The following is a 13622-nucleotide window of genomic DNA, read 5'->3' as shown; positions in this document are numbered from 1 at the left end:
TGCCCGCCGCAGCGACAACGGCCGCCGGCGAGTACCGCCCGACGGCGGCGTCCGCCCCCGCGCGCCACCGGCGTTTCGTCCGCTGCCACAGCCCCACCACGCGCTCCTCGCTCTTCTTCGCCACCTCGGCCGCCTTCTCCGCCGACGCATGCCCCTGCATCACCGAGCGGAACAGTTCCGGGATGTGCGACGCACCTGCCTCCGCCGTAGACTCGACCGCCGTCGAGAGCGGGCCGTCCGACGCGAATGCGTCCAGCGCGGCGCGCAGTGGAGACGCCGGCGCGGGCCTCAGAATCGACTTCCTGATCAGCGGCGTGGCGGGCGCAGGGAGCGGCTGAGCCGCTTTAGACGGCGCGGCGGGCGCGGGGGCTGTATACACGTCGTCGGTGCTGTCCTGACAGTGTATCGGACGGACTGAGCTCACCAGGCGCCTCCGGGTTGCCTCTTCTGAGCAGCAACTGGTAGTCCTTACCGAGAGTCAGAAGCACTTCCCGACAGAGGCACGCCCACATGCTCGGGTTGTATCTTTGATCTGCGAACAGTGCCGAGCGACGTGCACTAGCAGCAGCCGAGTTGTCGCCTGCTAGCTGCATCAGCTCTGCATACGCGAAATGCTTGAAGTAGCCGTCGTGGGATGCTATTCCGGACACTAATGTCAGTGCCGGGTCTGCGGTGCTGCTCGCGACGGTGATGGGCTGACGGAGACGTTGTCATGAATGGGGTGCCATTGAATTGAAATGAAATACACACCTGATCAAAGGGACTTTCTGCAATCTCCCAGCACACGGCAGTGGTCAAGGCCACGAAGAATGCCCTGCACACCAGCGACCAATGCCGTACTAACAAAGTAACGGTATATGGTCCTCGCAAGAAGTGGCCCGTGAACGGTCTCAGAAGCTGGGACACAAGGGGGAGGCTGTATAACAACGGCAAAACGATTGTTCGCGAGAGAGCGAACAAGAAAGTATATACAACACTGCACAGGAGGCCGAATAAGGTGGTGCTGATGAGAATAGTGACGATACGCGCGAGGCGAAAGGATTGTATCCGCTGTCCGTCCTGAAAGACACAGCTATTTCAGCCATTCGACAGCGCATGCTATGTGTGCACCTACGCTTGCCAAGATGGTTGACCATTGCACAGCGAAACGATCGCGTAAAATGGCGCGGAGTAAATACGCGCCAGCCATGAACATCTGCGAGAAAAGCAAGTAGATGACCCGTCCATTCAGGTAATATGGATGCTTCCTGGATGAGTCGAATGAGAGTGGACAATATGCTTGACAAGGCACACGTACTTGGATTTCACAAATAGGGAAAGTCGCGGACTCCTGCTGCCACTTGGCTCATACGTATAGACCATAGCGATGTGCACTAGGGAGAGGAGCAGTGCAGACACCATATGAACCAAGAAGACTGTTGGTGTGCTCTTCTTTGACAATGCGGCTTGCACGATTTTGGCGGGAGATGAAGCGGCGGTTGGCGTCACTAGCGGAAACGAAGAGTAAATTACCACAACCCAGTCCTGTAATTCCCCATATCACCCAGCACTCACCTGTCAGATACCGATTACGAAGTATAATCGCAGGAACCACTCCTGCTATCCATAATGCTGCCGCGTAGGCCCATGTTAATGGCAAAACCGAGTTGACAGAGGTTTTCCAGAAACCAAGGTGAGACGCTCCGCCCTGACTCCAAGTAGACCAGATGTTTACGAGAATCCAAGAGTAGAAAAAAGATGGAAGGAGAATACTTTTCAGCAGACGGTGGCGGAGGACGCTCTTCGCAAGGGGGTCGTAAGACTGCGATGCTGGTGGGATAGCGGGAGCCGAGCGCGCTGAAAGGACAGAGGTAATAGCCCGTATGGGCTCAACGCCTTGTGACATGACTGTATCGCCTTTGCGTCGTAATATCAGGGGATATAGGGAAACAAAGAACGTGTACGGTAACGTAGCGGCCGCGAGAGCGCGTTGCGTTCGCGTGACAGCGCGGGGTTGTGTGGCAGAACGCGCCTGTCACGCGCCTGTCACGCTCCAGCCGGACGACGCCACTTTATCCCGGGCCGAGTCAAGACTCGGATCTGTTGGTGAATTGTATGTACTGAAATCGTTCGCTCCTTGCATTTGGAAGTACATAATACGGTAAACTCATCCCCTTCAAAGTCGCACGGAAGCTTACTTTATAAATGGCCTAATGCTAACCAGGAAGAGTCTGAAAATTTGAATCCGGCATCCCTGAGGTGCGCTGAGCGTGTTGAGAGGTGGTAAAACAATACTCAGGTGTCCGGGTACGGCGACATGCGCAGCCAAGAGACCAGAATAGACAAGAATGTCCGTGACGCTCGCGAGATTCCTGCTTCCGAGTTCATCGTCTCCTAGAGCCTCATTGACGAAATCCGTACTCTTATGGGGCAAGCATTTTCTTCCTGGCGCCGTCCGTGTTGAGCCATACAAAATTCATGTTTATGGACCCGGTGACATTTTACGATCTGGGAAGAAGACGAAAGCGTTAGTATAAAAGCTGAGATTGCCAGCTGGGTCGGCTTGTGCCCAGACGTCGAACATTTGATTACCAAAATCGCCACTGGCTATAGAGCGGCCATCGCATTCAAAATCTTCAAGTCTGATATTTCTTTTCGCCCCACGACATTTCCAAACAGGCTCCTAGCGGCTTGGAGGCTGACTTTTGTCCGAAGATTGAAGAAGTACTGGGCCAATTGCAGATTCCGTGTGGCCTTCTGCTCACACACGAGTACCCGGTGGGTACGACAGAGCCGATGGGTTTCAATAACGACTTGCGCTCGGCTTTTCTGGCAGTGGCCAAGAACAAAGACGCATATGTACGGTTCTTGCCTGTTCTGACTAGATTCGTCGGCAAATGCGATTATCCGGATTTTCAAGACGACTTTTCTGGTACCTCGGAGTCCGTTGTTCCCTTCACTACTGCCCATGTTGATGCTCTACTTGCGGCGTTGGAGGCAGAACCCCATGTGTTCCGTGTTTCCAACGGCGAAACATCCAAGAAGCAAATGCGCAATCCGACACGTCGTATGGTGAACGTACGCAAGGCGGAACATTGGACCGCGTCAATGCAAAACGTCCCGTTTTACAGTGCAAATGTCAAAACACAGGTGATGTTGCTTGGAGACGGAACACGGAAGAGGGCGCAGAGCATACCGGAAGTGAAGCTCGTCCGTGGAGAGAAGACAGCATGTATCTGTCTTACGCAATGGTCGTTGTCCCGCAAAAGACCGACACAGCTAATGACAGTCAGAAAAGGAAGAGACCTCGCGGCAGACGAAGAGTCCTGAACAAGGGTTGTTGGAAGCAGTTTCGAAGAGCTTATGTGGCGTCAAGTTTTTCGATCTTGTTGTACTAAAGAGCAGCCTCAGAAATACGATCGCGCTTATAATGTAGGATGATGAAAAGCCAAGGGCGGTACATGGCCAGACATACCAGAGCCAGATGGGACGATGAACGCAACATCATCTCCACTGCACTTGTATCAGCTCATGTGAACGGCAAGACTGAGATATTGAAGAGCCCGAGGCTGAGAAGACAGATGCATTACTTTGCCAACCTCTGTCAGAGCTTGGCTTGCAAGTGAAGTCAATTTATGCGCGAAGGTGGCGGCTCTTGATGAGGGAAAGTAGGGCAATGCTTGCAGTTACCGGTACAAAGCCTCCGATTAGACATGCGTATGTTGGGTGTTATCAAGTCAATCACTTCACGAGATTCGAAGTTCCATTGCAGGGCGGGCTACACGTAACGACACACACTACTCCAAGCTATATGTATTTTTCTCTAACTACATGCGCACGCATCAGCCTGATCGAAACAGCCTATGGGGAGCAGATGGAAACTCACCTCTGCCTCCAGCTCCCTCCTGACACGCCATTCCTCATCTGCCTTAATAACAACATGATGATCATCCAGATCCTCAATGATGAAGCTTTCCTTCTCGTTCAGTGTGAGCAGAATCTGCTTCACTGCGGAGTCGCTGCCAGGGAGGGAGCAGTTGAGACGCACATACCCGGGGCCACAGAGAGGTCAGCTAGCCATGCACCCGAGACGATGTAGCGGTTGGCATATACGAACCAGGTAAGAAGTACGCCTAGGATTGGACCTCCGTGAGCAATTCGTGGGTTAGACTCTGGCTTCGGGCGCACCTTTGATGGCCTTCATCGTGAGCTATTTCCCGCGCTGCTAACAGCCTGCGAATGTGGATTATCCGCGGGTAGCACCTTGCGAACACACTTCCTTGCTGGGCTGTTGCGGGTCGCGGGCGGGGAGGGCGATGAACGCGGAGGGCAACGGCAACAGCGGTCAGCCCGGAACGTGACCTGGGAGGTCTGACTGGTGGGAGAGCTTGACAAAACTTGGATGCTCCTCAGGTCCACGACCCACGTTCGCTTGCTGCCCTCGCTCTCTCTGCACCGTTGCCTACGTCTTCCTCGACTCTACCATCGCCGTCCGAGGGGCCCGCTTACGATGCCGATCCCCCCTGCGATTTTGACGCCGGACCTCTCGTGCGTACCATGACTCGGAGTGAACATGCTCCTCGGACATTCGCGACTATACTGACATTTGCTTGACAATTCCTGCGACAATCCCTTCGCTACGCTGCTCCCGGACGCGGGCTTTTTTCTACTCGTCCCACTGTCCTTCGCAGCACTCCGAATGCGACGGTCTACCCTTCCCCGCTCCGCCAAACGCTTGGCCAGAGCGTCCAGTATATCAAGACGAGTACACCTCCACCTCTAAATCCCCCAGATATCAAGGGTGCGCCTCGTTGTATATTTGTACACTCGTATAATGGGGAAGATTCATCCATCTGCAGTGCCCTCGCCCACGACCATCATCGAGGCATCGAAGCGCCTCGCCGCCTGGACAGCAGTGGATAGGCATGTACTGCCGGAGTGCAAGGTCTGTATTCCTGTCATATTGTCTGCAGTACAGTCTCAATGCAGGTTATGTAGGTGATAGGCATTGGCTCCGGTACGTTCAAACCCACATAATCAGGCATTGTTTATTCATTGCCAGATACAGGTTCAACTGTTCCCTATGTTGTCGAGCGCATTGTCGCGCAGGGGAAGGAAATGAACAAAGATCGTGTATTCATTCCGACAAGTAAGTAATGTTACCTTTTTTCGAGACCCCATATTCAGCGCATACAGGCTTCCAGTCCAAGGAGCTCATCGTCAACGCCCAATTGCTACTCGGAGACGTCGACCAATACCCCGCTCTTGATGTCACGGTTGACGGAGCAGACGAGTACGTAGCCCTCCATTTATAGCTTTCATGAAAGTACATATATGCGTCACAGGGTCGATGAGACCTTGAACTGTATTAAGGGCGGAGGCGCCTGCCATTTGCGCGAGAAGGTCCTTGCAGAAGCAGCCGATACGTATGTCTTTCCCTCCCCTCTCATGACTGCTCCGGTAATAGGCCCTCTATAGCTTCATCGTCGTCGCTGACTACCGTAAGAACTCGGACGTTCTCGGCAAGAACGTAAGTGGCAGCGACCTCCTTCCCGCTCTGTCTCTTATTCTTAATCTCTGTAGTTCACACAAGGTGTCCCAATCGAGGTTGCGCAGTTCGCTTATGCGAAGGTGCTGCAGAATGTGCATCTGCTCGGCTCGCCAAATGCCGTACTTCGGATGGCCAAGTCGAAGGCAGGCCCAGTGGTGACGGACAACGGCAACTTCGTCATCGACGCACCATTCCCAGAGGAGATGATGAAGGACCCATACACAGTATGTTGTATTCATTTGTGGGGAGGAGACAGCCAGGTGTAATGACACTCGTACATATAGTTGCTGAAGCGTCTGAAGATGCTCACGGGTGTTGTCGAGGTCGGGCTTTTCTGCCACATGGCTAAAGCTGCGTACTTCGGAAACCAGGTGTGTAATAAGCCTAGCCAATCGTGTGCTGTTACTGATGTGGCGTGATCAGGATGGAAGTGTGACAGTGAAGTGGCATGATGGACGCATTGAGAGCGTAGACAGCGGGTCAAGTCCCATTCCGAAGGCCAATGAGAATGGCAAAAACGGTAAGCACCACGTATGTCAGTTTTTAGTATATGTACTGATGATTCTTGCCAAGGCGCATAATGTACAAATGAGAAATGTATCTATACGTGAAATGTAATAGACCCCTGTAGTTTGAAGTCAGTGATCTGTGCATATATTAGATATTGATATTGAATTTGTTTTAACTTCGGCTATGTTGCTCAGAATAGAGTTGTGGCCTCTGTGGGGTATGCTGGCAGGATCAGTCATTGAGGTTCCGTGACAACCACTTAAACCATCCAGAGTTGGACTTTGTAATTGAACATATCGAATTGCTGCAAGTTGGGTGTACATGACAAAAGAGATATATACACTCAAGGTTAGATTCCTTTGGACCAAGACTCGAATTTGTCAGTCTCTTCCGCGAGCAATGCAATCTTGCGCCTGGTTGTTGCGACACTATCCTTTCCGAGTGGAAAGTGCAGCGGTGGATCTGGATAGGCGGCCAGCCTAAACATTATGGCAGCCGCTTTGATAGGGTTTCCGAGCTGGCGCATTTGTTCTTCGCCGAAATTGTCAATATAGCTGCGAGTCGCCGCAACGATCGAGGAAGGTTTCATGTACGCAGGGTGGTGTGGCATGATAACTATCCGGCCAACAGCATCCGTGCCGAAACCACCCACTTCGATGACGGTAATCTGTGCATCAAAATGCATGGGAGTACGACAAGATGGAGAAAAAGAGACGCTGACTTTGATGTCCCACTCAGGGTCAACTTCCGCAGCGAGTGACTCGCTGAGCCCTTCGAGAGCTGAACAGCCGCCGCAGAATCAAGTCAACGTTAACATGAATTTGAGAACCAAGATTATCTTCACGCACCAAACTTGCTAGCATGGAAGACTCCAAGCGTGGGAGGGCTTGTATACCCCCCGTCGAGGATATCTGAAGCAGCCTCCCTCCGATAGGCTTGTTGACGTCTCTAAAGACCCTGATGCTTTGTGGGCGGATATTTGACAGAGAGGTCGGAGAGGGAGTCTGGCACCCTGAGTGTGGCGACGGCAATGTCCCCTCTCTTGAGGACGTGCTCCGTCATGCATCGCCCAAGGCCAAGGCCGGACGACGTTCCTGTAACTGGGCCACGAAGTCAGACAGGCACGCTGCACAGTTACGAGGGTACGCTTACGCAGCCATACTTTGGGAGGCATGATGAACACTGGCGAATGGGGAGTCCCTGTGTTCAGCTTGACCAAATCCCGTTAGAGCAGTGTTAGTTATATATCCCAAACTCTCGTGTGCACATGACGAGAAATAAAAGAACCGGTACGTAGTACACTGCACACAGCAGTGACAAAGTCCGCCAGCATCGGGAATTGTGCTGTAGCCTGTATGACAGCTTCCTCAAGTACCTACGGATGAATACCCTATTTTAAGTTTGTTGATATTGGAAATGGTATGGAGGGATACACCGAATGAACGTGTACAGCTAGGTCTCTGGTAGATTGTCGCGACTCCCAATGCGGATGAATAATGTAAAGAGGGACCTTGCGGAAACATCAGCGGATGGGGTGTGTCGAGTATCATCGGCACGTCCTCAGAAGTTCATAGAAGTCACGGCCGTGAGCAAACTGCCGGTGAACTAATGATCCCGTGAACAAAGTGACAATCCTCCGTGGATGGATTTAATAAATGGGAACTGAGAATCTACGAATCTTACCGAGTGCGATGTCGAAATCCGACAGATATAGCTATGATCACCTATTTGCGCCGGAAGGATTGTCTCTTCATTTGGTATACAAAATCTTCATATAAATTTCGAAGGCTTGAGTATAAAACCAGAACGCAACCTGACAGGAATTGTTCTTCATTCAAGCAAGTCTAGAGTGGAGGGCGAGTCCCTCAGTTGCTACCTATCCGAGTCCCAGCCTGATTGAACAAACTTTCCAACAAACTTTCCAAAAATACAGCATAAGTTGCTAGAAAAGCCATCTGTTGCGGTGGGCGCAACTCACTTCACAAATCGCCAATCCTGTACTAATTACCGAGGTCTAGTTCAAGTTCAAGCTGGAGTCATTACTATCCACAGAGTCGTTTTTTGTCTCCCTCTATTGTCCACGAGGACAGAGCCTCATGTAGACAGTAAGTACACGGTGCGCGAGCGTGGACTATATCAGCGTCGTGGCAGAGGCATCGGACAGAGTCAGCTTGGACGGTACGTACTACTATGGGCCGCCTTCATGAGACCTATTTCGGGGATCCCCGGCTCTCTAGTTGCCGAAAACTCAAGCGCCCAGCGATCGCTCGCATCCACCTCGTTGACCCTGGATCAAGCTCAAGCCTAAGTGTCAGCATCAGGAACAACGTTTGAAAGGTGACAAGCTTGATCCATAACGTATACGCACCAGTTTTATATTGGCTTATATATTTCGCGAAGGTGCGAAGCACGAATGAACCCGTGAAAATTAAATAGTATACGATGCGTAAGTTCTACATCATGATATAATTTATGCACTCAATAAAACATAGACTGAACTGGTTGATCAGGATACCGAGGGTGAAAATGAGGTTCGCGGGCACATGCCTACTAATAAACGAAGCGACTCGCGTATTTGCCGCTTTGGACGTGCTCAAGCCTGAGGTGGCTCGCTGGAAAGAGCTTTCAATACATGCTCTCCGTGGCTCCTCACTACCCCTCCCCCATTATCATCTTTCCGGCTGTGCACCAAATTTTGTCCGCATGCGCCTGAAATCGACAGATGGCCTACCAGGGACCGCGCGTCGAAGAATAAATCCTTCCAAAATATTACATACCCCGCATTTAGATCAGCTGCATGTTGATGACTACGTGTATCGGGACGCGTATATGCGCATGCTCCACGCATTGACTATTGCACGCTATACGCCCGACCAAATGCTCTTCTCCGTGCGGGATCTATGGGAGTCCATTGACAGGTAGCCATCCGTTCGTGTCGTGGAGCTCATTGCTCTTGACTTGGATGCCGTGGACACGGTGGGCTGAGTGACAGAGATCCGTTCCCTAATCCTGTCTTGGAAGAGATCCCGGCTCATGTCATCACCGAGCTCTGTCGTATTGTGGGCCCTCAGGTGTTGAAGTTGAGTATCTGACAATCAAGCGATGTTCGATTCCGGAAGGTGGTATCAACTTGTCCTTTGCTTATGATGTATCGCTTGAAGACATGCATAACTCGGGAGAGCTCCAGAGACTAATCTTGGGAGACTATCCTCTCGTAGCATCCACTGTGGCACTCTCATGTAACCGACGACTTTTTCGGGCTCCTCTCAACTCCCCATGATGAGCGATGGCTATGTCCGAACCTAGCTTGCCTCGATTTGTCTTTGTCATCCCCGTACAATGTGTAACTCTTGACATATTCGTAATACCAAATAATTATCATCTTCCATTGCACTTATTTTCTCAAAAGAATTGCATCTTCACACACCTGGACAAATTTGCTCTTCCTCGCAAATGAGATGACCAGCTAGAAACTCTTGTATACGGCTGAGAACCCGGAGACTGCTTATCAATTTACGAAATCATGGCTCAAACGGCGCATACAATACCTGTTGTAAAATATGTGTATGTATATGATACACTTCCTACGATTTCAAGGGCAGATGTAGACAAAGTTTGATTTAGTAGAATACAAGTAACCTCAGCTCAATGGACTCCCTGTACAGAGCGTCTTTGGGGGTGGTGGGATCATTGAATGCCGTGTGAGGAGTGAATATTGCGGTCTCTCCATCGTCCTGTGAATCAAAGCTAAATTATGATTGAGAATAGTCCACGAGCTATATCAATCGGACAACTCACCACTTGATGAGCACAAATTCGTCCGGCTTCATGCCACGCAGGTAGCCCCATCTCTGTGCCGGTGAGTATTTCACCCCAAACGTCTCCCCGTTCTGGTTGTCCGGGTAGCACAGTGTGATGGGAACGACGTCACCCTGTCTGTCCACAGTCCGCCAGTCGCACAAAGCGAGCGGCCAGTCGAATGCCGGATGTCCGAATGGGCGCCAGAGATTGATGATCTGAAATCGCCCCTGGAGGAGGGCAGGTGCATCCGCCGGAGGGAGGTGGCGGTGGACGCGCGCGGTAGCTGATTGTGGTGTCTGATCGACGTGGACCTGCGGCACCGGCTGGCGCTTCGATGGCGAGTCGTCGCGTTCCCCAGGCCGGCGGCGACGGATAGCTGGAATAAGGGGTATCAGTGCTTTGGCCGGTATGGCGCTAGTGAGACGCACTGTGATCGAACGGCACAACACGTTTTGCACTCGTAAGATGCTTCACCAGAGAGATACTCTCAGGGTAATAATGCTCTTTTATCTCCGTCTCACTGCTAAAGGAGGTGTGGGTCGGGGCGCCCTTGAAGAACTGAAAACCCGCGCTGTCGAGAGTAACTGAGTTCTCCTGACCCCGGAGGTCGTGTATCTTGACGCTGTGACTATCCGGAATCCAGTTTCCGCGCCTTCCAGCTTCGTCGGCGTTGATCAAGGTGTAAGGTGTAGACCCATCCTTGGGAGGAGAATAGAAGAGGAGTTCTGCTGATACAATGCGGGGAGTAGCAGCCTGCCCAGCCATTGAGTTACGCGCCCGAGAGCAAGGGCTGGTGTGAAATGCTTGATATTGCGTTTGTCCTAGGATAGTACACTAGTAGAAAAGGTGGATCACTTGTGCCCTAAATTAATGGCCATGCTCACCTTGCACCCGATGGTACTACTGACGAAGTAACTCCTGAGAAAGCTCGCCACTCGCAAGGATGCCATTATGATATATCCCGAGGACAACCGCCAAAGTTATACAGGGGCCAGTGGAGTCAAGGAGGATTCTTACCAATCCGACGTAACGTCTGACGCAAGGAAACGGAGAATCGAGAGATGATAACCAGTAGCTCCTCTCATACTCCATACCAAGTGATTTCTTCCGCAAATTGACAAAGCATCCAGGATGATTTGAAGCCAAAGAAGTGCAACGAATAAATCCCTGATCAAAAGAGAGCAACTGGAAAGAAGTTGTGGACGACAGAAGCACCTTAAAGGTTCAGTATAATAGCCTGGCCGCGAGATTGGCCGCAACTATCAGATAAGGTAAGGTAAACATAGGATAGTACTGGTATCGGTAAATTCGAAATTACTTCGCTGGATGCGCTTAAAGCGAACAAAATGTCCCTTCTCTAATAATCTCTATGCGCCCAACGAATTTTTTCAATTCTGGACTTGAAGATTATCGAGATATACTTGACCAATAAGCGTGTGATTAAAATTATGTGAGTTTCAACGCCAAGCTGCTTCCTTACAACCACCACTTGAACTGAATTTTCAATTGGGCCGATCACAGAAATGCATAATTGTTGTGAGACCGGTATGAGATATATTCCGACTAGTAGATATAGGGAATCATCTTAAATGGTACCGTCTTTGCTCACTCGTCCCATTGCGAGCCAAATCTTGCTTTCAGGATAGCATCTTCTTCCACAGTACGCCTTAGAGCATTCCACGAGCCATACACCCAGAGGCCCGAATATACCCATGCTGCTACACGTCCCGTCACCGTATCCATCACCCCACATTCTCTCACCCAAGAACCGCATGTCCCATAGGCTATGCCTAAACCGGCCACACATGCTATAGCAGCCGGATAGCTTGGGTGGCGAACGATGGCATACGGCCCCCCAGTAACAAGTTTATGATCATCTTGGATGGACAGCTCGAATGTAAACATGCGCCCAAGTTCGCGATAGCATCGGTATCGGATGAACCCAGACACAGCGGCGATGGTACTGCCAACCACGAACATTGGCGACACTGTGATTTGGTCGGCAAGCGAACTGGGACCAAAAATAAGCGCGGCCATAATCCTCTGCGATATTGCATGCGCAGGCCACAGGCGTGCAATGATTACAGCTGCTTCAAAGAGGGCGCCTGAGCATATCACGAACTACAGAGAAGTTCCCTCGTTATATGTCAGTGATTTAGTTCTCAGAGAAGCTGCATACCTTTGCCCCAAAGTGATATATTCTTGCAACCGCAGAAAACACACGCTCTCTTTTCGAGAAAAGGGCGTTGACTTGGTTCTGCAAGGGCCTTGGATTTGGAGGCGTCATAGAAACATAGACGCCAGCTGCGCTCGCAAGGAGGAAAGGTATTTTGAGAAGGGGCATCACAATGAGTGCGGAATACAGTTACAGGTGCGATTTTCTGTATTGCGCTCCCTATAGTCAGTGAGTGTTGCACGGGAATGCTGGTGGGTGCAGGAGCCGCAATTCGACAGTCGTATACCTCCTCCTTCTTTCTCAGCCGGTCAAATGCAAACAGAGCGAAGCGCAGCACTGATGCCCGGGCCGCGTCCCCGCGTACACTTAAGCAGTACATGTCGCTTATAACAGTGCCAATATAACAGTCACATTACTGACCAGGTCGTTGACATCTGATTATAATGAGACCACTGCTCTACATAGTAAGTACGTCCTGAAAATAGCTTCAAACGCAGTGCTTACCGCCGTACCAGTTATTTGACAGATCAGTACAAATTTTGCAATTTAAGGATCACATTGCGTACATGGGATTCTACCGAATCTACTCCAAGGGTTTGAACGATGTCCCATCGATGCCATTCATCGTCCGATGACTGTCTACTAGACTAGTGCTAGGGGGAAGACTCCGAGGCATGTAAATAACGGTCGGTAACAAGTCCGCCAGGAGACTCCCGTTATTTACCTAGTAAGAAATGTAAGAAAACTAAATATCACGGGATTTCTTAGAAAACAGCATGTGACCTATTAAGACGCGTAAATCACATGTAAAAAAAGTCTGTCCGAACTTCAGAATACGATGGTCTGTAAGTATAGCAGCACGCACGATGAAATTGATACTGGAAGATATATGGAGGCCCGGTATACCTCCCACTCAAGCTCCCATGAAAAATTTCTTTTGTCGCGGTGGTCCATCAAGCCAAGCACCAATGATTTATAGTTTCTATATTCCCATGTTCATCGTTGTCTGGCTCGTATGTCTTCACTAAACTCTTGCCTTTTTTCTTATCACCCTCGAGATAGTCACGGAGAGCATAGAAACATTGATATCATAAAATCGAACGGCAGGAAGGTGGGGATGCAGTGGAGCGCATGCAGGTCAGACAAGAGAATATACGGTGCCCGCCGTTGTGGTGGACGGAGTACATTTACAGTTTGCAGATCACATATCCCGAAGCCGGATACTGACTGTACAGTGGTTGAAACATTGATGGTGTGCATCTACGGGCCGCGAAGAGTTCAATGCTGTGCACATGCAGCATGATAGCTGCAAAATAAACAGGTGATGAGACATATATAAGAACCTCAGATGTGTCGCGCGTGTCTTGTCATTATTGAGGGGTTCCTGGTGCTGTAAAGTACGTATACTATCATCTGTACTAATGTCTTCCAAAGTATGGTTCCGTGAGCGCTTGTGCTTGTCACTTTCAATCATTTGATTGTCTAACATCTGTACGCAGTCACAGGCACGTCGTCCGGCCTGGGACGCTGCATGACCGAGCACGTCCTCTACAGTGGAGACATCGCCGTTGCCACGCTCCGCAAGCCCGAAGCCCTCGCGGACCT

The 13622-nt window shown here is 50.7% G+C and overlaps 6 protein-coding genes across 6 annotated transcripts; 2 read left to right on the top strand and 4 right to left on the bottom strand.

Annotated features, from left to right (window-relative positions):
• Positions 1–2327: 2327 nt before the first annotated feature.
• On the top strand, positions 2328–3309 carry FIBRA_08898 (uncharacterized protein; the record flags this gene model as incomplete). The annotated part of the gene is made up of 2 exons (XM_012330512.1): positions 2328–2510; positions 2659–3309. 2 exons carry the CDS (start codon positions 2328–2330, stop codon positions 3307–3309), a joined length of 834 nt encoding a protein of 277 aa, XP_012185902.1.
• A 467-nt stretch (positions 3310–3776) lies between these two features.
• FIBRA_08897 (uncharacterized protein) lies at positions 3777–4183 on the bottom strand (the record flags this gene model as incomplete). Its single annotated transcript, XM_012330511.1, has 4 exons — positions 3777–3806; positions 3866–3987; positions 4032–4112; positions 4168–4183. The coding sequence occupies 4 exons, from the start codon at positions 4181–4183 to the stop codon at positions 3777–3779; spliced, it is 249 nt and encodes an 82-aa protein (XP_012185901.1).
• A 306-nt stretch (positions 4184–4489) lies between these two features.
• Positions 4490–6148, top strand: FIBRA_08896 (uncharacterized protein; the record flags this gene model as incomplete). The annotated part of the gene is made up of 12 exons (XM_012330510.1): positions 4490–4527; positions 4671–4780; positions 4839–4924; positions 4978–4996; positions 5048–5128; positions 5176–5272; positions 5325–5405; positions 5458–5509; positions 5563–5754; positions 5815–5901; positions 5954–6061; positions 6104–6148. 12 exons carry the CDS (start codon positions 4490–4492, stop codon positions 6146–6148), a joined length of 996 nt encoding a protein of 331 aa, XP_012185900.1.
• Positions 6149–6389: 241 nt separating this feature from the next.
• On the bottom strand, positions 6390–7214 carry FIBRA_08895 (uncharacterized protein; the record flags this gene model as incomplete). Its single annotated transcript, XM_012330509.1, has 4 exons — positions 6390–6820; positions 6889–6988; positions 7052–7140; positions 7193–7214. 4 exons carry the CDS (start codon positions 7212–7214, stop codon positions 6390–6392), a joined length of 642 nt encoding a protein of 213 aa, XP_012185899.1.
• Positions 7215–9660: 2446 nt separating this feature from the next.
• FIBRA_08894 (uncharacterized protein) lies at positions 9661–10606 on the bottom strand (the record flags this gene model as incomplete). The annotated part of the gene is made up of 3 exons (XM_012330508.1): positions 9661–9787; positions 9839–10217; positions 10270–10606. 3 exons carry the CDS (start codon positions 10604–10606, stop codon positions 9661–9663), a joined length of 843 nt encoding a protein of 280 aa, XP_012185898.1.
• An 840-nt stretch (positions 10607–11446) lies between these two features.
• Positions 11447–12185, bottom strand: FIBRA_08893 (uncharacterized protein; the record flags this gene model as incomplete). Its single annotated transcript, XM_012330507.1, has 2 exons — positions 11447–11962; positions 12021–12185. 2 exons carry the CDS (start codon positions 12183–12185, stop codon positions 11447–11449), a joined length of 681 nt encoding a protein of 226 aa, XP_012185897.1.
• Positions 12186–13622: the final 1437 nt, after the last annotated feature.

This window comes from Fibroporia radiculosa, assembly GCF_000313525.1.
Source record: "Fibroporia radiculosa TFFH 294 genomic supercontigs, scaffold4506, whole genome shotgun sequence".
In the NCBI taxonomy this organism is placed as follows: Eukaryota; Fungi; Basidiomycota; class Agaricomycetes; order Polyporales; family Fibroporiaceae; genus Fibroporia; species Fibroporia radiculosa.
The sequence above is the reverse complement of the archived record's forward strand: the minus strand, read 5'-3'. Positions and strand labels throughout refer to the sequence as shown.